The sequence below is a fragment of the Micropterus salmoides genome, unplaced genomic scaffold (genome assembly GCF_014851395.1).
Source record: "Micropterus salmoides isolate LMB-PRFRI ecotype aquatic unplaced genomic scaffold, ASM1485139v1 Ms_hic_scaffold_17, whole genome shotgun sequence".
Taxonomy (NCBI): Eukaryota; Metazoa; Chordata; class Actinopteri; order Centrarchiformes; family Centrarchidae; genus Micropterus; species Micropterus salmoides.
Window position 1 is genome coordinate 7,394,426 of NW_024040817.1, and position 25,939 is coordinate 7,420,364.

Consider the following 25,939-nt stretch of genomic DNA (forward strand, 5'->3'; position numbering starts at 1 on the left):
TTCTGTTTCCTTTTTTAGGTCAGATTATTTTTTTTCACAGTATTCTTTCTCTCTCTCTCTCTCTCTCTCTCTCTCTATCTATCTATCTATCCACAACAGCATTGGTTGTTTGTTCAAATGCTTTTAATGTTGTTTAATGTTGTCTGTCAGTAGAAGAGGTAGAAGTGGAGTGAGGATGTTATCTTGGTTGCAAGAACATAGAAAAGAGAGATCAGAGAAACTACAAGAATGATCTCCCTGTCCACAGACATTTATCCACCTTTGCTAAGCTTCCTAGCCTACGATGTGTGGTGTGATGAGGTGTGACAGTTTTTCCAAGCAAATGTCTATTAATCTGCATAAAGTTAACATTTGGGCAACTTTCAACTCCCTCCCTCTCCTGAGTTGGTCAATTGTGTGTAGCCTGCTATCGTAAATTACTTGCCTCCCATACAAAAGGAAAGGACAAACTTTGCTTTGCATCACACCACATTAAGGTGTAACTTCAGTATTTTTCAACCTTGACTTTATATCCCATGTTTTTGAATCTATATGACTAATTTGGACAACATTTTGTGAAGTTGCTCCAGTAGTCAGTGAGCACACTGCAGATGGCAGCAGCGAAACAGGGCTGCAACTTAAGGCAATTGTGCCCTGTCCAAGTATGTCCACTAAAGTGCTTGTTTTTTCCACTGACATCTGGCTCAGATTGTTATTACATGTGCCTGACAACATTGTGGAAAGGATCCCTATAGAGATAGACCTTTTTTAAGAGTAAGATCAATTTTGCTTTTTGCGTTTTTTATTCTTATGTTTAACTTCAGTGTTTTAAAGGGTTAAAATTATAACCCAAACTAACCAGTCAAGGCAGCTGTTGACCAGAGAGGTAAAATTACATTTATGTGAGTCTGTTTTGGGAGTCACACTTATTTGCACTTAATAATTCACACAACACAACCACATTTTCATATAGAACTTTATTGAATATATCTATATATTTATGTATATATGTATATATACCTTATATTTTTTGTCTTTTCCAGTGAGGATCAGTATATTGTATTGCTTCCCCTTTTCCTTATTGTTGTTTACATGTACCGGTTGGGGTGGAAATATACCAGTCCATTTGAAGAGTTTCAGGTTTGACTAGTGTCAGTAGCCTAAGTGTTGAGAAAAGGAGCTGGTGACTTATACCGCCTTTAAAAAGGCTTTCACATCAGGATATAAATTGAAAACAAAGGAACAGAACATCTGCTTTTGACCATGTTCTCACAATCACTGTATAAAAGGTAAAATGCTTGGGATGCATGTTGGTGTTCAACAATACACGTGTCTTGGAAGCATGGGGCTGATGTATTTTGCTGTACTTGTTTACAATGTAAAAACCACTGACAACACCAACACAGACCACATTTAGCCCACTCTAACAGCACTTAGGCTACTGACAATATGTCACAGGCAGGCATGAAAGCCTTTGTAGCCCAAAGTTACAGGTGTAAGAACTCCGAAAGAATATAACATTACCAATATCTATACACAACCACGAAAATAAATAGATTAATATAAATTCCATCGCCTACAGTTACACACTAGTCAGAACATTAAAAAACACTGATTATTAGGCTACGTTGGTAATGTTTAGAAAAAAAAAAACACAAAATGATAGCCTGCAAAGAAATGAGGACAAAACAATGACAGCAGAGAACAGTGTAAATACAAATATTACAAAAGAGACAACAAACAACAAAAGCCAAAACTGAAATAAAAACTAGGAAAAACGACAACTTAAAGAGAAATTAAGAAATAAAAGAATTAGGAGAAGATTAAAGAAAAGAATAACAGTAGGGAAAGAGATAAACATTTAAAAAAATCAAAATAACAGAAACAACTTAAAAAAGAAGCGAGTAATTCAATGAAAATATAAAAGAAAAACAGTGCAATTTAATAGTTTACAGTAAAAATAATGTACACAGTAAAGTTTAGAGTGATATTTGGAAAAAAGTGGACTAGAAGGCCCAGTAATATATTTAGAATGGGTGGAACAACCAAGATGAAGGAAATAAATTGACAAACACGCTACACTCAACAACTATCAATGTGCTTGATCAAGGCACGTAGCCCCCAATTGTTCCAGGGAAGCAGCTCAGTAACCAGCAGATGACTGGTTTTACTGAGTGGGTGCCAATGTGAAGGTAAAGGTGAAGCAGGGTGTTACTGAAAAAGAGCATGCATGCTCAGTCAACCCCTCCCTGTACAAATAAATGTAATGAATTAAGTGAAAATGAAGATGATTCAGAGATGAATTTACACATTATCACCCTCTCACTTTTGTGCACATGCTCTCCACATGACACCACTAACTTTAGTGTACATAAGCAAGAGAAAGAAAATTTAAAAGTCGTTGAAAGGAACATAAAAAAAATTACAAAAAGTAAAGATTTCAAAAGGTATAATTACCCTGCAATAACCATTACGATCATAGAAACACCAGCAACATGATATTAATACTCAAGGAGTCACAGTCTCATGTAACCCAGAGATGATCCATCACTCAGAATGAAAAGACAACACAAAGATTAGCATTTACAGACATTATGTGCTTTTTTGAAGTGGATGGGCCGATAATATACTCAATAATACATTTATTATTCTAGTTTGTGAAACAGTATATAGTTAAATCTAAAAGAGAGATGGATGAAAGGGGAACTGAAGCTAGCTGTTGTGCTATTTTCTCTTTCCCTCTTCCAGCCAAGTTTGTGTTGAATTCACTAGCAAACGCAGCTGATTCAGAAGTGCATTCATTGTTCAGTATATCAGTCCAGTAGTCAGATTTAGGACATGTGAAGGGTTTGGTCAAAAATGTTATGCAGCGCATCCATTACGGAAATGTTTTGCCCTCAAGTTACCACTGACAACAATTCAGAAACACCCTCAAAAATATACTGTGTTCAGAATCTGATTGGTTCTTTACAAATCTAATATCATCATAATATAATCTTTTTTTTACTTCTTTAATAAATAATGTGCTTCAATTTTGTATTATTTTTTAAGAATAAGTGGAACTTGATTTGATAAAATGGTTGATATCTCATATTGGAGTAACACATGATTTAAATTTTTAGCTTTTGATCTAAGTTCTAACTAAAACTCCACCCCCTGAGTGTAAACTGAATTGACCCCCACCCTGTTGCCTGTGGTTGCAGCCCTTTGCAAGAACTCAATGGATGCTGCCTTGTAGCCTTCAGTATCGAATCATCATCATAAACAGTCATACAAACCCTGGAATCAATGTGGGCAAGTAAACATCACATAGAGTGCATAAAGGTCCAGTTCTTACAAGTACTTCCATCGACTTGATGCATTTACATTTCTACTGTCTGATGACATGAAACAACCAAAATTCATGAGCAGTGTGCTTCAAGTACTGTTGAGCAATACCAATAATTAAAGAATTACATGGCTAGCTACTGACATTTCTGAGTTTGAAACCATTTTCCCTTAGAAAACTCTATAATTGGAAGTTACCTGCTTACAAATGTAGATTGGTGCTATTGGCTTCACAACAAATTTTGGAGGTTGTGGCCGTATACACAAGTATACTCAAGTGATAGACCTGCAAGAACTGCCCAATATCAAAATTCTTGTTTGTTTAGGGAACAAGAAACAAGTGAAATTATCTTGAAACAAGAACAGCGGTCTACTTTTATTCGGCCAGAATTCTGAAAATATTTGACACATTTGAACAAAGGCTCTAGGAATTAAACGTCAGATTTGTTGCAGTGTTTAACCTAACTACTGACAACTGGCAGTGGTGTAATGGAGGCGTACAGGGTGAAGCTTAAAGTCTATGGCTGTGTCTTTCTCTAGGAGTGAGTTAATGCCCATCTGTCACTGTAATTACCTTTGACACACAATGAAAAATAAATAGACTCACACTGTGTCAGCCTCTCTGGTGAGTGTGTGTGTGTGTGTCAGTAGGTAGGTGGCTGATGTTACTTTCTTAAGACCAGGCATTAAGTAGCTACTGTTGACCTTGAATTGAAAGTCATCTTGAGCAATGAGCAGCTTGATACTTGGCTGACCGTACCTGTCTGTGTCTCTGTTCTTTTTTAAACAGAAATTTAATTGTGGCGTATACCATCTGGCCACTTATTTATTTTGTTATTTATGATTCTAAAAAGTGTTGTATGGTTTAGAAAACCAGAAAGTTTGCAGGTGATAAGATGCCTGAAGCTTAAACTGGATGTCTAGATGTGTGAAAACGTTCACTTTTAAGCCAGATTTAGTAATGTTTTAACTTAGATGTCTTGTTTCTTACAAATCACAAGATCAGAGCTTATTAGGTTCTTATTGTTAAAGTGAAGTGGAAATTTAAATCCCCATTGCAGCTGACAAAATGTCAAACAAGAGAGTAAATAACTTCTGAGCTCTGCTGCCTCCTCAGCAAGGCACTTAACCCCCAACTGCTGCACTGGGAGACTGGTTTTACCGGAAAGCTCACAGTTGTGAGTGTATGATTTTGTACAACAAAATCTGAAATGGAGCGATGCTGAAATGAAAAGTTACAAAAAAAATCCCTTCTGCTAAAGCCTCCACTGCACCATTACTGTGTAATTAACTTAATCCAAGGAAGATGAAGATAAAATCATGACCATTTTAAGGCAGTTGTTTTTGAATTTGCACATAACATCAGGTGTTTAATGACTGTTTATGATATTGGTAAGTAATTATGGCAGCTAGATACCCCAGGCTCAAGGACAGAAACATTACCGTCTAAGTGTCACCTACACATTTTCAGCCTCTCTTTCAACTCAGATATCTCTAACCTCTCTAAACTCAGTTCCACCTCTCTTTTATTTAACCTCTCACTTTCCTCTGTGTGGTTTAGATTTAAACTGGTGTAGTTTTCCTGTTAAGTGTATCTGAGTTGCTATCCCTGTCCCTTTTGGCTGTCAGTCGGTCCAGGGTTCCCATGTTGCCCCTGTCCCTCTCCATTGTGGCTGTAGATATCGGAGCTGACTGGGCAGGTGTGGTGGCTGATGTGGAGGTATTCAGCGGTGCTGAATTCTGGGCTACAGCCGCTGCTGCTGCCAAGTTGGATTTGGAGTGAGATGGCAGTGTACCGCTGCTTATCACCGCTGCTCCTCCTCCACCACTGCCACTGGAATCTTTTGGGAAGTAGTTGTGGAGCTGGTACAGCGTGGCGCGGTCCACTGTGCCGTAGAGAGGTGGGGCGCCGCCTCCCAGGCTGCCCAGTTTGGAGTCCCTCGACAGGGTGTACATGGAGATGTCGCCCCCTCCTCCGCTTCCACCGCTGCTGGTGTGGTGGGGGTTGGGCAGAGTGGCCACAGAGAAGGGTGGGGCAGAGGGTGGCAGGCTGAAGGTCTTGGAAGCGCCAATGGGCGAGGTCTCCTGTGAGTGCGGCGGGTCGGTGGAGCGTGAGCTGGAACGAGAGCGCCGTCTGAAACGGTAGCTGGGCAGTCGCAGCATGGCGTGCGTGGTGCTCTTAAAGAGGTCGGTGCGAGAACGGCAGCGCAGCTCCTTGTTCTTCTCAATGTAGATGTTGACAGCGAGGACACCCACCATCTCAGCCAGGATGAAGGACAGGCCGCCAAAGTAGAAGGACCAGCCGTAGGAGTAGTGCCACTTCTTGTCCTCATCTTTCTTGGGGGAGATGTCGCTCAGTGCTGCTGAGATGTACACGATCACTCCGATGATGTTGCTGAGGCCTGAAGAAAAATACAAGACTACTACTGTAAGTGCTCCTCTGGGACAAATTTACCTGCAGCTTCATTAAATTGTTTTCCAGGCAGGCATTCTGAAGCGGTTGCCTTTCAATTATACAGATGAGAGGCAGGGACAATATGAAAGTCAATCTGCATATCATTTGACAGAATGTCTTATTATACCTATATATGACTGAAACAGCACAGTTTAATTTGAGTTTCCAGTGGATTAAGATTGGAAAGAAAAAGTCCTGCTTAGCCAGCAGACACTATTTTCAACCAGAGCTAAGATACTAAAGCAGATAGCACATTATGAGCTCCTGTTTAAATAAAATTCTAACCCACATTTCCTCTTAAAAGTAAGAATACCCATGACAACTTTATCTCCAAACTATAAGTGAAAGAACAGAGCTCTCTGCCAAAACCACGACAAAGCTGTAGTCTTACCTGCAGCTACAAACAGAATCCCTCCTCCGAGAATGATGTTTCTTTTGCTCTTGTAGAAGCCGCTTGAGGCAACACACACCCCACCCAGGAGGAGCAGTATGGCACTGAGGATGGGGAAGATGCTTGATGCTCGTACCACACCTGCAGTGTAGGACCCCAACAGAAATACATCATCCTTTGTACTGAAATGTCAGGGTTTATCACCTTTCTCTGGACGTTGTTGCGTCTGATAAATATGACTTATTCTGTACTTTTTAAGTATAATACAATAAGTGACTTTTTTTAGGTTCAACACCATCTGAAGGTGCAAAGTTAAGTCTTGTGACACTGCTGGGAAGTGTTACCAAGAGTTGCTATAGCTGACACTACAACTTGGCTCTGGAACAGAAGCTTTCTATTTATATAAGTGTAGGCCTACTACATACTATTTAGTACATAATGTCTTCTGTGACTCTGGAGGAGCTTTGTCAATAGTATATCTCTCCTTATGCTTGGAAATTCTGAACAGAAAGCCTGCATTACAAACTAGGTTTTAAAGAATCTTAAAGACTGTGGGTTTATCCGACAGGGGGGTTAAACAAAAATGCAATCTTAAATGTAATTATCAAAAATGCAGGATCCAGTGTTTTTGGTCAGAATATACTGGCTTCTTTGATTGTACTTTTAAAGTATGCTACTCACAAGTCCCCAATTTGTATAGAATTACAATATTAACTGCTGAAATAAACAATGTCTACATGTTGTATAGTCGATTGGAGCATGACCCTGCTCAACAAGGGTCTGGTTATGGGTTCCTCTACTCTGCTGACAATGGCAGCAGGTACAAAGCATGAAATCAACTATGTTTATTAGCAACAAAATAATTATTTCATTATCAAATACAATTTATTGACTCTCAATAAGCAGCTCGGCACCTCCAGAAAGGCTGCAAATGCAAATCCCTCAGTATTTTCCTCTGCAGACACCTCAAACCTATAAGCAGTAGTGATAACGTAGTCAGACATTATAGAAGATTAAAGTGCTGAGTAGTCATCTCTGGCAGGGACATGTGGAATCGTAGCGCCTTCGAGTTTTGAAGGTGACTTTTCAAGCTGCGTTATCTTTTGTTTGCCTATGAAGGGAAAAGATAATGCTGATAATCATGAATCATAAATAGAAGCCTCTGTCAGACATGTCAAACAGTGGTTGCAAATAATTCTCTAAACTAAAAATGGACCATGTGGGCGGTGTTCACCTCTTCAGCACAATTCACTGATTATCTGATAAGTAGCTGATAATAAAGGATGTTGAGCTGCAGGGGATTTGGGGTGATTTTCTGACCTTTGGGGTGACAAACCCTCAGTCTGTGTTAAGTCAACAGAATAATTTTGTCAAGTCATAATAACCTCCAATGAGGTTGACGTTTTAGTCTTATTTTGTTTGTTACAAGTAGAGTTGAAATGATTAGTCAGTTAAGTTTTTAATCAATCAACAGAAGATCCTGCAATATTTTGATAATCAACTGATGATTTTGCAAGCCAAAATGACAAACTTTTAAAATGAAAGAATTTGCTATATTTGGCATACAGAATTGTACATAGGATATCATTGGGTTCTGGGCTTTTGTTGAAACAAGCTATTTGAAGATGTCACATTTTTGAAATTTCATTAACAAAACAATTAATCTATCCGTAAAAAACAGAAGTAGCAGATTTATCTTTAATGAAAATAATTGGAATAATAATAGAAGCTTTAGTTTTGGGGGCTGGAATTTCAAAAGAATTTCAAAAGATTGCTTAACATTTTCACTATTTTCTCATCAACTGTTGCAGTCACTTGAATCCAAAAAAAGCTAGAGAAAGTACCCAACAATAAGTTCTAAACATTTTATATTATTAAAACAAATAGAAAAGATTCTGCAGCCATTGCAGAGGTAAAAGCTCTCTTGTTCAGTCAAGGCTGCACAGCAATGCAGACAAGATAGAATCGCAACCTTCTTCACAGAAATAGATATCTTTATATAATATATATATGGATGGAACATATACCTTGTAAACCAAAAGGTTCAGGGCTGTACGAACAGAATTTGATATCAAAATGGAGGTGTGTGAAGGAAGATGTGAAACCTGAATCCCGAGCTGAAAATAATCCATTAGTGAAGGTTGTTCTTTCAATCCATCTGTGAAAAAAAAAAGCTTTCTGTACACCCCCAGACTCCCAACCCCATGCACCTGGGCATTTAAACACACATACACACACACACACGCATGCACACACACACACACACCTCTCCAGGAACGCTTTGCTTGAATCTGACATCCGTGCATTGATGTCCGCCCACCATCCCCTTCTGTCCTTTCTGTATCCGTGTGTGATGGAAACTGTAAGGTGTGTATGTGTGTTGTGTTCTGTTGAGATGTGTGTATGCATACCTATTGCTGGCAGTGTAAAAGTGTGTCTATGCCATTTCACATGTCTGTGTGCATTTGTTGTTCAATTGTGTGTTTGTTTGTCACTCACGCAGCAGATACTCTGCAGCATCTTGGTCGTAGTCTGCGTCATCTGGGAAATGATTGATCTGGGAACACACACCTCGCTTCAAGCCTGAAAAAAGACAGAGAGGGAGAGGGTGAAGAAGGCGGTATAGAAAAAGTAGAGATCACATAAAAGAGAGAAAGATAGGTAAAAGACCGATTTGCAGAAATTAAAATAGGGAGACAAAAGGAAAATAAAGCAAAGAGAAAGTGATGGGAACAAAGTGAATACAGACATGGGAACAAACGACGATTATGGAGAGAAAAATTAAAGATTGGTGAGACAAAGTGGAAGAAAATGATGATGTGATGGCAAGGGAATACAAACACATTCACACAGAGAGAGAAATAAGAAGAGAAATGAAGGAGATGAAGAAAAAGAAGTAAACAAGAAAACAGGTTTGTCCCAAATCCTGTCCAGTTTGTCCCAAAAATTTGACTAAATATGCGTTTTGATTAGTTAGCATAATTAAACATTAATTACAGATCATTGTGAAACATTATTTTGGTGTTGTACGCAGATGGGCACTGTTCCGGCTCTCCATTGGCTACAGCAAGGACTGCAGGGTATTGTGGTCAACGTGTCAACACAGTTGTTATAGCCACAAAGTCCCACATGTGCATGCTCTTTTCCCCTTTTCATTTTCTAGTGTAGATGAAGATGATGAAAGCTGCACTCGCAGGAGAGATCTGACACGTGTGGTGCGCAGACAGATGTGAACTGCACTGCACTGAAGAAATAAAATAAAATAAATTGTATGTAACGGATCATGATTTACACACTGTTACATAAAATACTGTCACCATGTTTATTCCTAATGACAGACAGTTTACTTCATGAACAAAACAAATTCATTTTAGCATTGAGTTTTGACTTTCACATGTTTTACTGTTCACTGACAATGAATATAATGTACTGGAGGCCGCGCCCACCCTCAGCTCCCCTATACTGAATTTCACCATTCTCACCTGGTCACCCTATGTATAGACAAGACAGACAAATGAACTATTGATGAGAAAACATTAGATTTAAAAAGCGGAAGATGGAGAGAGCAAGAAAGACCTGGATTCAAAAGCCATGTTTCCATCCAATTTTCATGTGAATTTTAAGCGGATTCAGCTGGTTTGGAGCAAATAAACCAGGCTATGGCAAGCATAGTTCCGTCAGTAGTTGATGTTACACATGGCTGTAATAAACAAGACGTATGCGTTCCAAACCAGACACACAACCAGCCGCATGGAACTGATGGCCATTGATCTTAGAAAAATAGAGTGACGTCCTTAGGAATATGTTTCAAGCAGACAAACTGCTACCAGCCATGTCTCCGCACATTAAGGGAATATCAGAAACAGCTGATCAGTCGTGAGTTACATGTTCCCTACATCAGAACGTATTTGTCAAAAGTGTTTCCATCTCACCAAAGGCAAAAAACCACCTCAAGCGAGCGTAAAAACTTTTTTGCGAAATTAAGGATTTTTGCCATTTCCATCAACCTTTTCTAATGCAATATTTCAAAATGCGCACAAAAAAAACGTTGATGGAAACACAGCTTAAGTCAGAGAATCACCAGAGTCACTGCTTGAGGACCATGAATATGTGTATAAAATGTCATGCTAATCCATATTGAAATATTTCAGTCTGGACCAAAGTGTTGGACTAACTGACAGCCATTACCGTCCCTAGAGTCATGCCACTAGAATAGCTTAGAAAAAAAAAAACTTGATCTTGAAAATCTTGATTATGGCAGTGATTGGATAAGAAGGCAAACGATTTGAATCTCTACGACCCGACCAAAATGGGGTGATTCTAACTTGTTCAGCTATGTCATGATGCCCACATCAGCTTGTATTGAATCAAGCATCATAATCTGTAATTTTCTTTTAAACATGATTGCTATACGTCTTCCTCTGTATGGTAGTGTACAGTAAGTTGACTTTACACTCCTTCCACCATGTGCCAGTACTAGACACTCTGAAAGCTTTATCTCTGGAAGAACAGTAGCCTGCTTCTGTTTTATCTTGTAAATCATAACAGAAACTGCAGAAGTATACTTACATTCCTTTTTAAGAGGGACTATTTGTTTACCTTGAAAGGTAGTTGTCCTTCTCATGGACAAAATAAACATCAAGAGGAAAATAGAAATCCAGTGTTTCTCTTGCAATAAAATTAAAGACAGGAAAATGAAACATCAGGCACACACACACTTGTGCAAAACTAAAGTCAGCCAAGAGAAACCTGAAGCAAATCTAATATTTTCAAGACAGACTATCCCATACATCATGGATTCAAAGGGATTTCATTAGATTGGGATGAAAGGGGAGAGTATTTGTACTGCATTTTGTAGTTTATATTACCTTGGATGATTTCTAAATAAGGTAGGTAACAACAAATGTCACAGTTCTGTACACAACAACCTTGCAGTGCATGTCACACCACAAGATACATGTTAAACTGTCAGTTCAAACAAGTGGCCATCCCATATGAAATATTTTGCAAAAACTAAACTTGATTAACTCATTCTGGATGAAACTTTTGAAACTAGAAAGCCAACAAATGTCCTTCCATTTCAGAATTCATTGCACACAGTGGAAAATGCCGTGAAAAGGATGCTGCTGTCCTTGATGCAGTTCTCTTGTGTATGGTAATAATACTAATGCCTTAAAATGAATGTGGCAATTTACTGCCGTTAAAATGCAACATGTCAATCCTTTAGTAAAACACAAAAACCTTTATGGTAGAAAGCTGTATCCTGGATATCTCATCTTGTGTATTTGTTAGTGTTTAGTCTGTATATGTATGTATGTGCTGTCCAATTAAACCTGCAGCAGCACAGGAGAACTACTTAATCAGTCACTGAATGAGTCACCACTCATATTTGAGCTGTGGGGCATTGTGATGATCTTTATGTTGAATGCGTACTGTATGTATGTGCATGAAACAAAAAGAACAAGTGCAACACAGGAAAAAAAACCTCAGCACTACCCATCTAGAAATCCTCTTATCTGAATTGTGCAACAATCCAGGATGTACCAAAAACATGAACAAAGGGCATTTCTAACATCTTATTATCAGTCTACTGCAACATGTCATGATGATACCAAAATGCACTGTAGGTGTTGTAACTGCAAATATATGAAAATGCATATACTACATGTCACCTATTTTTTTTAGATCTGCTTATAGCTAAGGAATTTCATTACTAAAGGTTGACAATTGCTTTCAGACAGCGAGCTGCTCCTGCTGCATCTGCTGCTTGGCGACATTGGGGTTCTGTATTTGTATACGTGTGTGGGCAGCTGCAGGGTGCAACACTATCATCACAGCTTCTGGATATATCTTGTCTCCGCATTTTGACATGATATACATGGCAAGTAATTTCATTATTATTGTTTATTTTATTCTTTGCTGGTAATTCGGGGAAGTAAGATACTAAACCCTGTCTCCAAGAAATAAAGTTTATGTACAACTGATACCAAGTTCAAGTACACTTTGAGAAAATATCACGCAGTCCTGATTACATTTTCTTTTAACGTGAGTAAATGTTTTTAATTAACATAACTGAAAAGTCACAAAAATGTTGATACTAAACGTATCAGTATAATGCATGTTAACATTTCTAACATCCAATCTTGTAATACAATACATGCTTGTTGTGACTACAGCATTATTAAACAATTTTATCCTTTGTTTAGGCACTTATAGCACTTGTTAAGGTTAGGCAATGATTATGGACTGGTTTAATACAAAAAAACTCCTAACCCTAAACGCTAACCCTGACTTGAGACACACAACATGTTTATTACCATTTAACTGAAACGATGATCTATCCCTAACCTTAACCAAAGTGATTATGTTGCCTAAACCTTACCACAGACTGAAATCTGGATACCATCCAACCTGACTCTGCTTTAGTCACTTAAAGGTTGCAACGTTGCAAATTTGAGGTGGCAGCGGCTTGAACATTACCAATTATGATTGTCATTCTTCTAACTGATCTCATAATGATTCCAAAAGGTTAAAGATCAGATCAGAAGTTGTGTGTTTGTGCGTGTGTGTATGTGAATAGGAGAAACACCTATTTATGTCTCTTCTGATTACAATGATGAGCACACTGACCTCAGCAAGACCCTCCAGTGACCAGCACATGAGAAAACACACACACATTCAACCCCCAATGAATCCAAAGGTTTCCAGAGCCTTGAACAAACACACAATACACACACACACACACATGCATGTACATGCATGCTCATATACAGCCAGCTGTACCTTCCAGGCAGCAGATCCTCCAGAGGCCAGAGTGGGTGAGTGCCCCAGGGTCTTTCTTGTCCTTGTTGTTGGAGTCTTCCTGGGATGAGTTGGCTGTGCTGTTACAGATGAAGGCGCGGGCATACAGCCAGTAGTCTGTACCGATAGCCACCGTCATCAGGGCAAAGGCCGCGAACGCTCCCATGGTAGTCAGCAGCACCTGGATTCCCCGCTCACACCACACCATCGCTGGGCGGGGAAGGAAACTAATATCTGACATGAACAAAGACACCAGAGTCATATGTTATGAGTACATACTGGTGCAGAATAATACTACACTGAACCAAATTATAAACGCACTTTGAGTGGCCTTTTATTGTGGCCAGCCTAAGGCACACCTGCGCAATACCCATGCTGTCTGATCAACATCTTGATATGCCACACCTGTGAGGTGGATGGATTATCTTGGCAAAGGAGAAGTGCTCACTAACACAGAATTAGACAGATTTGTGAACAATATGTGAGAGAAATAGGCCTTTTGTGTACATAGAGTCTTTGAGTTCAGCTCATGATGAATTGGGACAAAAACAAAAGTATTGCCTTTACAATTTTGTTCAGTGTAGTTCCAACTATCACAAATCAACAAGTCATTATATTGATTTACCACAACCAAGTATAGTCTTTTAATTGGTAGATGTATGTTGGTTTTATTGATCCTTCAACAAGGATGGGAGATTTAGAAGTGGCATAAATGATCTACCAAAAGAGCTAAAACATGTTCCCCAGTTCTAGGATAACATAAATCACCTACAGTGACTTAATATACTTTGTAAAATATTGATTTGAAATTTAGAGAAATAGATTACATTATCTATCAACTTTACCAAACAGTATTACCTTTTCTTACTAGACAACTGTTATTTTAAATCCACTCAGATCGTGATTTACTGCTGCATCTATATAAACCTATAAAAATAGTTTTTAAGAATAAAAAGACAGCTGGCAAACACCATAGGTGGGGTGGAGGATCCAGAGTGCCTTAAAAAGACAGCTGCTTGAATGTTTTTGCTCTTGAACAAAGTAAAAGTCATGGGACTTGCTCATGGGACATTCTGAGGAATATGTTTTTTTGCCTTAGTTCCCACTAAGTTTTGGTTGATGTAAACAGGATATGTAATGTCCCCACTGAGTGAGGTAGATGAGGGCTACAACCAAACACTGATCCAAGGGAAAGATTAAAACTTTACTATAACAGTTGGTGGTGATGGCGCAATGGATAAGACACCTGCCTTTGGTGTGTGAGACCCTCCGTTTTTTTTTCCTAAAGGGGTACTGATTAATTTTAAGACTTTTATTAACATAGCCAAATAATCCATTATTTTCAGTATTCAAGCTAATTTGAAACTAAATACACTCTTGTTTAAGTCACTTATTTCAATGAAGGTTCACAAATTACCTAAAAGATTTAAATGAAATTAAAAACGTGATGCAAATAATACGACAAGTAACATCTTTTGCATTACACCTTGTTCACAAATCCTGCATTTGAACTGTCAAATATTTATGCATTAATATAACTACTATCACCCATTGGCTGCTGTGGGTGACTGGTGGGAGCTGCTGATGGGGTTGAGTCTTTCCATTGCATTCTGGGTGAGCACAGTGGAGTGGTTTTTAATCAACAAACAGCGTACAAAGCCTGGAGCAGTAAAGAAATGTTGGCAGCAGAAGGCCAGCAGAGGAACAACATGCCAGTCCCGCTACATTAACAAAAATATAAAACATCCAAAATTATTACACAATGAAAAGTGGAGGGTTGAAGAAGGACTGCTGGAAGACAGAGGGAAAGAAAAGAAAGTAAAGGAGGGTACAGAGGTTTTTGTGCACATTAATAAAAATAGGAGGGTAATAGAGACAACAGAGGAATGGGTGAAGAGACGATAAAAGACGAGTGGAGATGAAATGAAAAGAAAGAGGAAAGAGGAGACAATGAGAGGAAAATTGACATGCAACACATCTGTTGTGCTTCAGGAAACATAAATTAAACATCCAAAGAGTATGGAAGGGAGTGGGATCTGCATAGGATCCATTTAATTATTTAGTTCCTCAAATTAAATTTCAATAATGTGAATGAATACGCTGGACTAATGGTGGCATTAAAACTCATTTAGCGTTCTGGTAACCCTCGACTACAATTTCTGTTCATGCAATCACAAATGGAAGGTTAAAGTAAACAATCTATCGCATAGATAATATGTGTGGGCTTTTAAACTATTTGGCTAATTCAGCTGGCCTAAGGGGTGTTTCCATGGGAACACAAATCCCAAAATAACAAAGACCACTGGTACTCTGACCCTGAAACTGACCTGCCTGCTAGAATATGCATAAGGTAAGTCCCCAAAAGACTGAATACATCACTGCACTGGGTGGTCAAGTAATACAAATACATTGCTGGAAGAATCATCTTTTACTTAAGTAAAAGTATTAATACCACAGTGTAGATAGAATCTGTTACGAGTAAAAGTCCTGCAGCCTGTTGCACCAGCGATACGTAAGTTCTACCTTAAGTTAGGGTCTAATACGTTGAAACTAGTTAGTTTGAGACTTAAGCTGTGTTGATGTTTGGTTGCACCACCGAGACTTAGGGCCTGTGTCCACCAAAGCGTTTTTTGCCAGCTGAAAACGGCACCTGCTGTTCTGCAAACACCTAGCTGGGAGCGCTAGGGTGCGTTTTAGAGGCGCAGTGTTTTTTTTTTTTTTTGAGACTCTGTGGTTGCTATGATAGATTCCGTGGAGGCGATGTGCTGCAAGTAGGGTAGCCGTCTTAATTTTACTGAATGTAAAAATGTCACCACAAAGTATGTAGGCCTACTTGCTCTGGCCCTTGCTCTGCATGAAGAGAAGGCTGAAACATGAGAGCACAGACTGTCCGTACGTGGGTTCATGAGATTTTGCGGGCGAGGATACACCTCGGCGAGTAGGCACATCGTTTCGTTCAAGATTGGATGGTGTGGTATTTGTCCCGCCCCCTCCTCCAACGGTTACTATCCTGGAACAGGGCTTCGTCCAACCTCAGCTATTGGACCATACGGTGGTACTCGCCGAGATGTTTCCTCGCCCACAAAATCTCATGAACCCACATACAGCGAGTCCGTCCCCTCTCTCTACCTGCTTCAGCCTTCCCTTCATACAGAGCAAGGGCCAGGGCAAGGACTCTACTCTCTATTGACATTTTTACATCCAGTAAATTTAGGCAGAACTCCTTGCTACAATGGATTTTATGTACCATAGCAACCAAAGCAGTCTGAAAAAAACACCACGCCTCAAAAACGCCCGCTAGCGCTTCCTGCTGGGCGTTTTCAGAAGAGCAGGTGGCGTTTTCATCTGGCAAAAAACACTTTGGTCGACACAGGCCCTTAAGGTCCATCTTAGCTACTCTGGCGTAAAGTCCATACTAATCAAAACAGTGTTGCAGAAAATGACGTTTTACACATCCCATGGCCAATCAGTGAACGGCACTATTCTTAACAGAGTTTATTACGGTATTGTCATCTGTTTGTCTCTCTCTCTTTCAACGTTTTGCAATACTGAAGAGGGTAACGGCTAAAAATAGCAACAAAACAACAACAAAAAGGTATGTAAACAAGGACAAATAATTATGATTAAGTGATAACTATGAAACCTTAATCTACAACTAGTCCAACAGTGACATCGAGTGGTAAAACCGTTAACTACAACATAGACGTAATTTGCCCGTAACGAATGGTAAAGTATAACTGGCAGATGAAATTATAACATTATAACTTATATACGCGTATGAGCCATTATACATTGGGGGACATGTCCCGCTCATATTTCAAAATCTATGTTTTGCCCCCCCCCCACTTTTCTCCGGCGATTTTGGAGTTGGCTAGGCGAGAAGGTTTACTGTAAGTGACTAGTCAATCAATCACAAACTCCGCATCAGACATAATTAAACGGTTGAAACGCGGACAAAAAACGTGTAGGCCTATAGAAAACATCCGATACAATGCAAGTGAGGTGCTGAAAAGTTAAGGGAGACAAAATAAGAGTTTGCTGGAGACAGCTTCAGCTAAGTGCCTCAATATTACAGACTTTTCTTCTGTGCTGCTGTTATTACAGCCTACCTGAAGACAGCAGTGAGGGCGCCTGCAGCAGGGTGGGTAGTAACTTGTTACAAGTAACGCAAATTTGCAAAATAAATAAATAAATAAAAATAAGTCATTGCCTTATCATATTTATTTATTATTCATATTTTTACTCTTTAATACAGTATTTTCTTTGGGCCAGTAATCTGCTCTTCATTTTGCTACATTTTCAATTCATACCTTCATAACTTAACCAGTCTGCGATCTGCATTTTGCTTCATTAACCGAAATGAGCTGTCATCCAGGCTGTGTGCGCTCGGTTAAGCAGAAGGGCCCGGTATAATTTGCTCCTCCTGGTCCCCATGATGCGCCATGACAACCACTCGACTATTTTATGGAGGACTTTACACCTATTAAGGACTAGGTGTAAGACTTAAGTTGTAACTTATGTCTACGTTGGACGTACTGGTGCAACCCTTAAAACGTTAATAGTTAGAAAGTTAGAAATTACGTTCAAGTTTGAACTTAGACATAGTTGGTGCAACCCAGTGCTGCATTCAAAATAGTATTTAAGTAAAAGTACATAAGTATTAACATCATAATATGCTTAAAGTACCAAAAATTAAAGTACTCACCATGCAGAATAGTCAATTTCTGATAAAATATATATATATATATTTATTATTGAATGTTAATTATTGATGCACTAATGTGTAAGAATCACTTTATTGCTGCAGCTGGTAAAGATGAGGCTAATTTAAACTATTTTGTATCCTGCTGGGTAGCGTAATCATTAATAATACATATGTATTTGTTAATTATATTTACATTTAATAATAGGAATCTGCATATTTAGGAAAGCTGTCATACACTTATTTTTTAACTTTACATTTAAAAAAGTCAATGTTGTGTCAACACAACAATGTTCAGATTAAATTTTATTTTATAGCCCAATATCACAAATTTGCCCCAAGTGGTTAATCAGCAGCATGTGACAGCATCTATCCTTAGACAGTGAAAATGTGTCCCATTCTCCAAAATAAATGTTCTTTACCAGGCTGTTTCAAGCTAAAGTAAACCTGTCAACATGGCAGCAACAGGCTTCCTCCACGTATACACTGGATTGGTCCCGTCACATTTCTGTTGGACATTCAAAATGTTGCATTGAAAAAACCTGTAACGTGGATGCTTAGCCATTGACATGTCTAATATTTATTAGAGAATAGTCATATATGGATGTGGTGAAGTGTTTTCACGTATGATACTTAACGCTAAAATATATTAAACCCCAGTCAGTTAAATGGCAGGTTTATGTGTGCACAGATTTTACTACAAGCAAACTTGTAGTACATGTGTACAAATATGCTTCAGGTTGCAGTGACAAAGCTAGTTCAGGCAACAAATTAAATATTTTGTACTCTTACATATAAACACAAAACACAGTTGCATCCAGTATAGGCACTAAAAGCTTTACTTGATCATGGTTAGCCTGGGATCCAACCAACCAAGCATGTGCATTTCAAAAAATCTGTCATCCAGGGCCAAGATGTAAGATGTAAAGACAACATAAAACTGACTGACATTTCAATTTTCACGCTGATAATGTCAGTATTGCAATAGCTGTTCAATTAAACCACCACAAATTCATTTTTTACAGCATGTTCCCTGAATTTTCTTAACTGCTTCTGTGTCAGCACTCCCTTCAGTCGTCTCTGTTCTAAAGCAAATGTTTAGCTTGGTTACACAAATGCCAGCGCAGATTAATCACAACCACTTGGCTTCTGAATCCAGACCTCTGTTCACATCTGCACTCCAATGTGTGTGTGTGTGTGTGTGTGTGTGTGTGTGTGTGTGTGTGTGTGTGTATGGGTGGCTTCCTGCACGATTGTGTTTGTCCATACTTGTCCATATGTGTTTGAATGTACTTGAATATCTATATCTATCTATGGATTTGTCATTTATAAGTGTATGCATACAAGAATCCACATGTGCATCTAGTTGTTCGTGTATTTAAGACCACATGCACATCTGCCTCTGTGTGTGTGTGTGTGTGTTTTTGTGTGTGTGTGTGTGAGAACGTTACCTGAGGGCATGTTTCTGCCTTTCGCCTCCATCTCCTCTCCCCCCCGCTGCTGCTGCTGTTCTTCTTCTTCGTCGGTGAAGAGCGCTCCGTAGCCCCGGTCCGAGCCGCCTCCATCCACCGTTTATCCTTCAGTTTCTCTCCCCTGCCTCTTTTCTCACTCCTCTGCCTCTCTCTCTCTTCTTATCCCTTGTTTCTTCCTCTTCTTCTTCTTTCACTTCTTCTACTCCCTCTCCTCTTTTTACCTTGAGCACTTCTCTCCTTTTTAGTCAGCGGGGGATGCTTCACTTGGCGTCCTCTCCTCTCATTGAATTGTCATGGCAGTCATCTTAGCTACAGAAAGGAAGAAAAAGGCGGAGGGGTAAAAAGCAGATGAAAGGGAGTGAGAGGAAAGAGAGAAAGAGAAGGAGCGAAGAAAAAGACAAGGAGAAGATGAGGGAGAGCAAGGAAAGAGAGAGGAAGAGATGAGTAGATACAGAGGGGAAAGGATGGATTCAATTAACGAACGTGACATGAGTCTTGAGACCAGGGGACGCTCCTCTACAGAAGCATCTCTCATACAAACATGATTTCTATATGAGAATGATGATATGTCATTGAAAAAACAAACAAACAAATAAACAAACATCCAAAACCTGATGCCGATGGCCAAAGATGAGCCCCTTGTCAAACAAGAGAAGCTGGTTTGCCTCTACAGAGAGAGAGAGAGAAAGCAATAGAAAAGAACAGGCGATGCGAGAGAGCGTGCTCTATTCCATTGCCATGGCAACAGTGAATTCCAAAGTCTATGGTGGAGCTGGCGAGCGTGTATGTGTGTGTTCGTGTCTGTGTGTGTGTGTGTGTGTGTGTGTGTGTGTGTGTGCGTGCGTGTTGGGGGAGTAGAGGGATGGATGTAACAGCTGAGAGGATTTTGCTGAGATTAAAAAAAATAGTGTGTGAATTCCATTGGTGTGCAGAGGGGTCCTGGATGTCATACATGACGGATGCAAACACACATTTACTCACACACACACGTTGTCCCACCCCCCCCCCCCCCCCCCCCCCCCCCCCCCCCCACCAACACCACACACACTTATGTTTTGGATATACATGGTTGCATACTGTGTAGTCCATGAGGAATGAACATTCACAGGAGAGATGACAGACTTGTGAGTCATTAGCACAGTGTCTCAGCATGTTTCATCCATCCAACTTTCTTCCTGTTGGTGCGATGGCTTAATCACAAGCATTGAGTGCTGTTTCATGCTTGGAAATGCACAATGCTGATTTCTCAAAGCTGAAAGATCCGGAGCAAGTAGGGATTTAATACCTTGCTCAAGGGCATTTCAGCAGAGCAGCCACTTTCCTGCTTGAACTCATCCTACATTACAACAAGCAGCGTGTCCCTGAAGAGAACATCCCCATCAGCACCTGGTTTTGCTAGTTTTTGTTTTCTTGCAAGCTGTTGCCAGAACTGCAGGGCACCCAAAATCCACATGCAAGGCATCAGCAGCAACACAGCATGGGATACCAACAGCACTAGAAGTGCTTCTAAACACAAACCCCCTTTGGAAACTCCAAAGAAAAACAACAGCATTAGTCCTTTGTTCAAATGTCTAAATACGACAGATATTTACATTTATCGTACAAAGGAAATCTAGCAGATTGTGATTATGACTATTGTCCGTTAGGCCCAAAGGCTGAACTACCGGTGACGGTTTTATACAGGTACAAATCTTAGCTAAGATGAAGGTTGGGTGGACAAGTGAAGTGTGTATCTTTGGCACAGAGACTGCTGTTTGCATTCCATTTACTTTAACCGTAACCAAAATTCTGTCCCCAACTTTTTCCAAGTTTTTTTTATGCCACAGGCCTGTCAAATTAGAAAATGCTAATACTTTTCTTTTGGAAGGCAAGACAAGCAATATTATGCTGATATGGGGTGTCAGGTCACAAAACACGCAATTATAATCAACATATCTTGTCAGTTGAATTGGAAGACTTCTTACTCATTTGGTCAACTGTTTCCCCTAAGGTTTGTCTGTACTAACGGTCCTCATAGGTCCAGAATCTTGGAGTCAACACAAAATAGATCTATAAAAAAAATACCACAAAATGACATACATAAAACCTGATTCAAAGGGACTTGAGGACCATAAGAACCTGTCCTAAATATACATTTAGGCCAAAAAACCAAAGAACCATGAAGTATCTGATACAATGGATAAGATTTTTGCACCGTAAAACCAGGCTCTCATCTCATCTCCTTTAAGAACATGCAGGTTCTGCTGCAGTTGAGTCACTATTAGGAAGTGTTCTCAGTGAACACAAAATAATGAATCAAAATTTCAGGCAGAAATCAAAGCAGCAAGTGAGCAAGGAGTCCATCCAGACACACTAACGCTGCCTAAAACTCTTCAACACCTCCACCCCCACCAGAGAACAAGAAGAAGACATTTAGTGTTGCCTTGCAAGATTTTTGGCCAGTGAAACCCTTTAAACTGTCAAAAAAAAGTCCTAGTGAAAGTTCCAAAGTGTGAAGTTTGCTCCTGTAGCATTTAAACATATCCTTGGCTTACCATAGACAGAGAAAAAGTATAACTGTTGTACCATCTGTGATGTCACTTTCAGGTATCTAAAGAGAAACTGCAGATTGAATTTTGGTTTCCTGCTCGCGGACTAGTCTAACGTATGGTATTTTAAATGTAGCATTTAAATGTAGAACCTACAGAAAAAATCCTTTCAAATTTTGCTAAATTAATATGTGCATCTAGATTTGCATTGTATGTTTCAAAGTTAGAGCAGTTTGTCAAATAGAAAATGCTTATAGAAATTTGGCAATTAATTACAAGGAAGCTTTATTGCATCAAACTAGTCAATTAAAAAATGCAAATAAGCTATTGAGACCATATAATCTTGTGGAAAAAATGTTTTTGATTGTGTCATTCAAAAGAGAATTTGAGTTTTGTCAATGCAGTAATACAATCTGAGTTTCATTGAATGGCCCATCTTGTGGTCATTAGAGGCACTACAACAGTTCAGTATTGCACTCGTCATTCATCTGATTGCTGATTTTTGGGACCCCTTGAAAGCCCTCGAGGACCCCTGGGAGGGCTTGTAATCAGTACCAACAAACATGACCACAAAAAAAGGTACTCAGACATTGTTATTTTGTTCTTAAATCCCCTAAAATAAATCTACATTTCAGGCTGACAGCATGGATTTTGAGCAAGGGCCCTGCAGCACTACATAGAACAAGTACATGCTAGAAGGGCTGGCCTGTGGCAGCGCAGATGCATAATGCAGAGAATAAAAGTTCAAGGACAAATCGGCATCATGAATGCAGCGATGGTATGAATCCTGCCGTGAATACAGAGCAGCAGTAGAACATGGACATATTGTAGGAGCTGCTGGAGCATTAGCGATGATTATAATAGCAACATACCACAGTGGCAAGCCACCATCCAAACCAAATCCTTAGAGAAATTAAAGGCAAAAGGTACAAAATGTTTTGGATTCTGTGCAGTTAATGGCTTCAGTTGGCATCCCATACCAGCTGCAATGTATTCATTTTTCCAATTACCATCAAAATAAAGTCCACAAAAAAGTTCATCTTTTTGCAACTGACACTGGCATTGAAGTCTCAGACTAGTATCAAAAACTCACTTCTCACGAGATTTCACAGCGAGAATTGTCCTTGACACTTCTGTTTCTTGTTGGAGGTAATTTTGCACAAGTTTAAAAATATTAAAAGGATCCTTTTAGGGATACTAAGGGTTTTATAGATAAAGTAGATTATGGTAATGTCATAAAGATTCCTTGTGCTCCCCTAAAACAATATAATGAAGTAGAAAAACGATCCATCTCCACTTTTTATAAAGCTATTTGGCTATAGGCTCACAGGAGTATTGAAGCAAAAGAGATGTTGAGAGAGATCGGTGAAACTTTTCTTTTTTTATGAACGCAGCACTAAACTGGAGCCAAGTGAAACTCAATAGGCAGGAAGCACAGACAGAGAAATCTAAATCCAGACTCCTGCTGGAGCCCACACACTACGTCCCACCTGCACAGCAGATCCTACACATACTATAATACAGACTGTTCTCTAACACGGGACAGAGACAAAAGAGAACAACTGAATCTGTCAAGCTGATGGTGTGATAATTTGTTGGAAAAAAAGAACAAATAATCTTCAAGTGACAATCTTATTATTAATCATTCATATACATGGAGGAGTCTGTGTTAATAAGTTTATAGGGACCATATTGTCCTGTGATGATTTTACCTCCTTTTCTTTTTATCTTCACAGACACTTAACAGCTTTGCTATTATTATTGTATTCTTGAATTTCGCACATAACTAGCTCATAAGGATTGTCTTACCTTGCAATACGTCTTCACGCACAGGTATCTGATAAACGCCGTCTTAAATATCCTAAATAAACACAAATGTAAATACAAAGCAGAGAGCACCGTGGTTCCCGGATGATTATAGCAAGAGTACAATGTGTACGGGTAGCCTACATGTGGTGCGCTCCTCTCCTGCTCCAAGCATGCGTACACCGGTCAAATCAACACGCTGTCATGCGTCAGATGATAGGTTTAATAAACATTTTGATCAGTTATAAGCTTACCTTTGTAAGTTTTGCAGCCGCTGCTGAGGCAAGTGGTGGCGAGGTGCGCGTTTGTGATTGTGTGTGTGTGACTGAGAGAGAGAGAGAGAGAGAGAGAGAGAAAGAGAGAGAGAGATAATGGACTGTAAGGACGACAGCACAGAGAGTCCATTAGGTTAAATTTTTTTCCAGTTTCTATCAGTCTCTGTACCTTTGAAGATGTGTTGTGGAGGCTGGAGTCAGGTGCTTGAATAGGCTATTAGTTGCGGGCAGAGGTGTGACCAAATAATTCCAATGTATTTAGACTAAAGTCACAAGATCTGACAAGTCTCAGGTGGAAATGTGGAAAACCTCCTCAAATTACAACACAGCAGCAGGGGCGTTGCTAGAGGGGTCCCCTGGATTAACACGCTGACAACTAATTACAACAGTCATTTACAACACTGTACTCCTTGACTGCTTCATCCGCTGAACACTGCAGTATGGCAAGTGCAACACACTGCAAGAAGTAGGCTAGGCCACACATCACCTCTGAACTTACTGATGCTTCACATAAGCCAACATCGCACTTGCTATTGTTGCGAAATGACCAATGCGTAGAGCATTAAACAGGACCATTTCTGTGATATAGTATAAGTTAAAAGAGTGTTTATGTTTTCTTATGTTTCAAATGCATTCATGTGTAGGAGGTGTTTATTTTAGTGAGGAATTACAGTGCTGTGTTATTCATTGCCAGTGTCCTGGTTAAGCAATAGTATCAGTTAATGGACAGTAGGTGTCAGTGTCGCTACGCAAACAGAAAATGTGCCGGGGCAGTCGCAGGGAAGTCTCGCAGGTGTACGTCAGATAATGAGATTCTCTGTGTACAAGAGGTAAACAGAAAACACTGTGTAGCGATTGCCAACCTAAGGTGACATTTTTGCATTTTGCAGGTAAGCTGATGTTAAATAAGTAGCCTATACTGGTTAGCAGCTAAGTTGATGCCGCCATTACTGTAATGTTAGGGATAGGAGTATCGGGAGGTAGCCTTAATAATGAGCCCTTGTGCGAGGGAGCCCCCGCTCATACTAATGTTTGCATGTTGCCTGTTCATGTGTTTTGTGTGATATTGTGGTGTCCGAACAATAATGCTGCGATGATGTGTTGAGAAGAAATCCGCTTGACACTGTTCTTGATCATAAAAGTTTATTACATCAAGGAGTTCAGTATCAATTACAAGCTCTGCAGCAGCTTGGAGAGTGACCCAGCCCGATGGCCACACTGTCTCTCTGCACATCAAACACAGCTTATATAGGATATGTTTAGGTATCTGTTAGGTACCATAGAAGGGTTTGAGTCTGCAAAATAAAGCTCCAACCCATATAAGGGTACAGTGCTATTCTGAGGTAACAAAACAAGGGGTCAGAGGTCAAATTCTATAGAAAGGTTCAGTCCCTACATAACCACCAATCACTGCTCTCCCCTTAGGAGGTCACTGACCCTCTGTCCTGCTGCTACAGTGCTATTTTAAACTGTTATGCGTCAAATGCACATATATTGTACACCACAATATTACATATAGATTTTAAAATAGATTTTATTAAAGAGGAGATGTAATGTTTTATTTTTTGCATTTTGAATATTTTGTCGTTTGTCATTGTGTATTCTATGAACAAGTCAGATAATGAGATTCTCTGTGTACAAGAGGTAAACAGAAAACGCTGTGTAGCAATTGTCAACCTAAAGTGACATTTTTGGATTTTGCAGAAATAAAATACCAGATCATAAGGCCAAGTCATAAGGTTTGTCCTATTGACAGGAGTGGTGATTAACGTTTCTATGGCATGCAACCATGGTATAAGTGGGATGATGCCTTTCGAGGTGTCCATAATCAGTATTATATAATTCAATATCGTGTTTTTTGAAACTCAAAAATAAGTAAGAGTTACTAATATTTTGTGTGAGCATACAGGGGGTTGATGATCTCTGGGTGATTGCTGGGGCAGGTGCTGAGATTTTGGATTGGGTCAGAAACTTAGTTTGGGTTTTAGGATATTTCATGCAAAACTATGTCAGATATTAACACAAATGTTTCAGCCCTCACTCATCTTGTTCTATGTATTATGAAGTTTAAGTACTTCTGTACAGTGAGGTCATCAGTGTCTGAGTGCAAAAATCCACACTATTGTGTTGAAATATATGTCCATCAATGTCAATGTAATGCTTTTAAGCTGTTATCTAAGAGTTATAGACAAGCAGCTATGTA

At 39.4% G+C, this 25,939-nt stretch overlaps 1 protein-coding gene across 3 annotated transcripts; it reads right to left on the reverse strand.

Annotated features, from left to right (window-relative positions):
• Positions 1–965: 965 nt before the first annotated feature.
• LOC119908130 (voltage-dependent calcium channel gamma-4 subunit-like) lies at positions 966–23,851 on the reverse strand. Of its 3 annotated transcripts, none has more exons than XM_038725885.1 (6): positions 23,716–23,851; positions 19,107–19,436; positions 12,936–13,187; positions 8,652–8,735; positions 6,153–6,293; positions 966–5,708 (listed from the first exon to the last, which is right to left on the reverse strand). In XM_038725885.1, exons 2-6 carry the CDS (start codon positions 19,135–19,137, stop codon positions 4,870–4,872), a joined length of 1,347 nt encoding a protein of 448 aa, XP_038581813.1. In that variant the 5' UTR covers positions 19,138–19,436; positions 23,716–23,851; the 3' UTR covers positions 966–4,869. The 3 variants fall into 3 exon arrangements, with proteins under 3 accessions (XP_038581813.1, XP_038581814.1, XP_038581815.1); XM_038725886.1 differs by lacking the exon at positions 23,716–23,851 and adding an exon at positions 23,465–23,613; XM_038725887.1 differs by lacking the exon at positions 23,716–23,851 and adding an exon at positions 19,739–19,866.
• Positions 23,852–25,939: the final 2,088 nt, after the last annotated feature.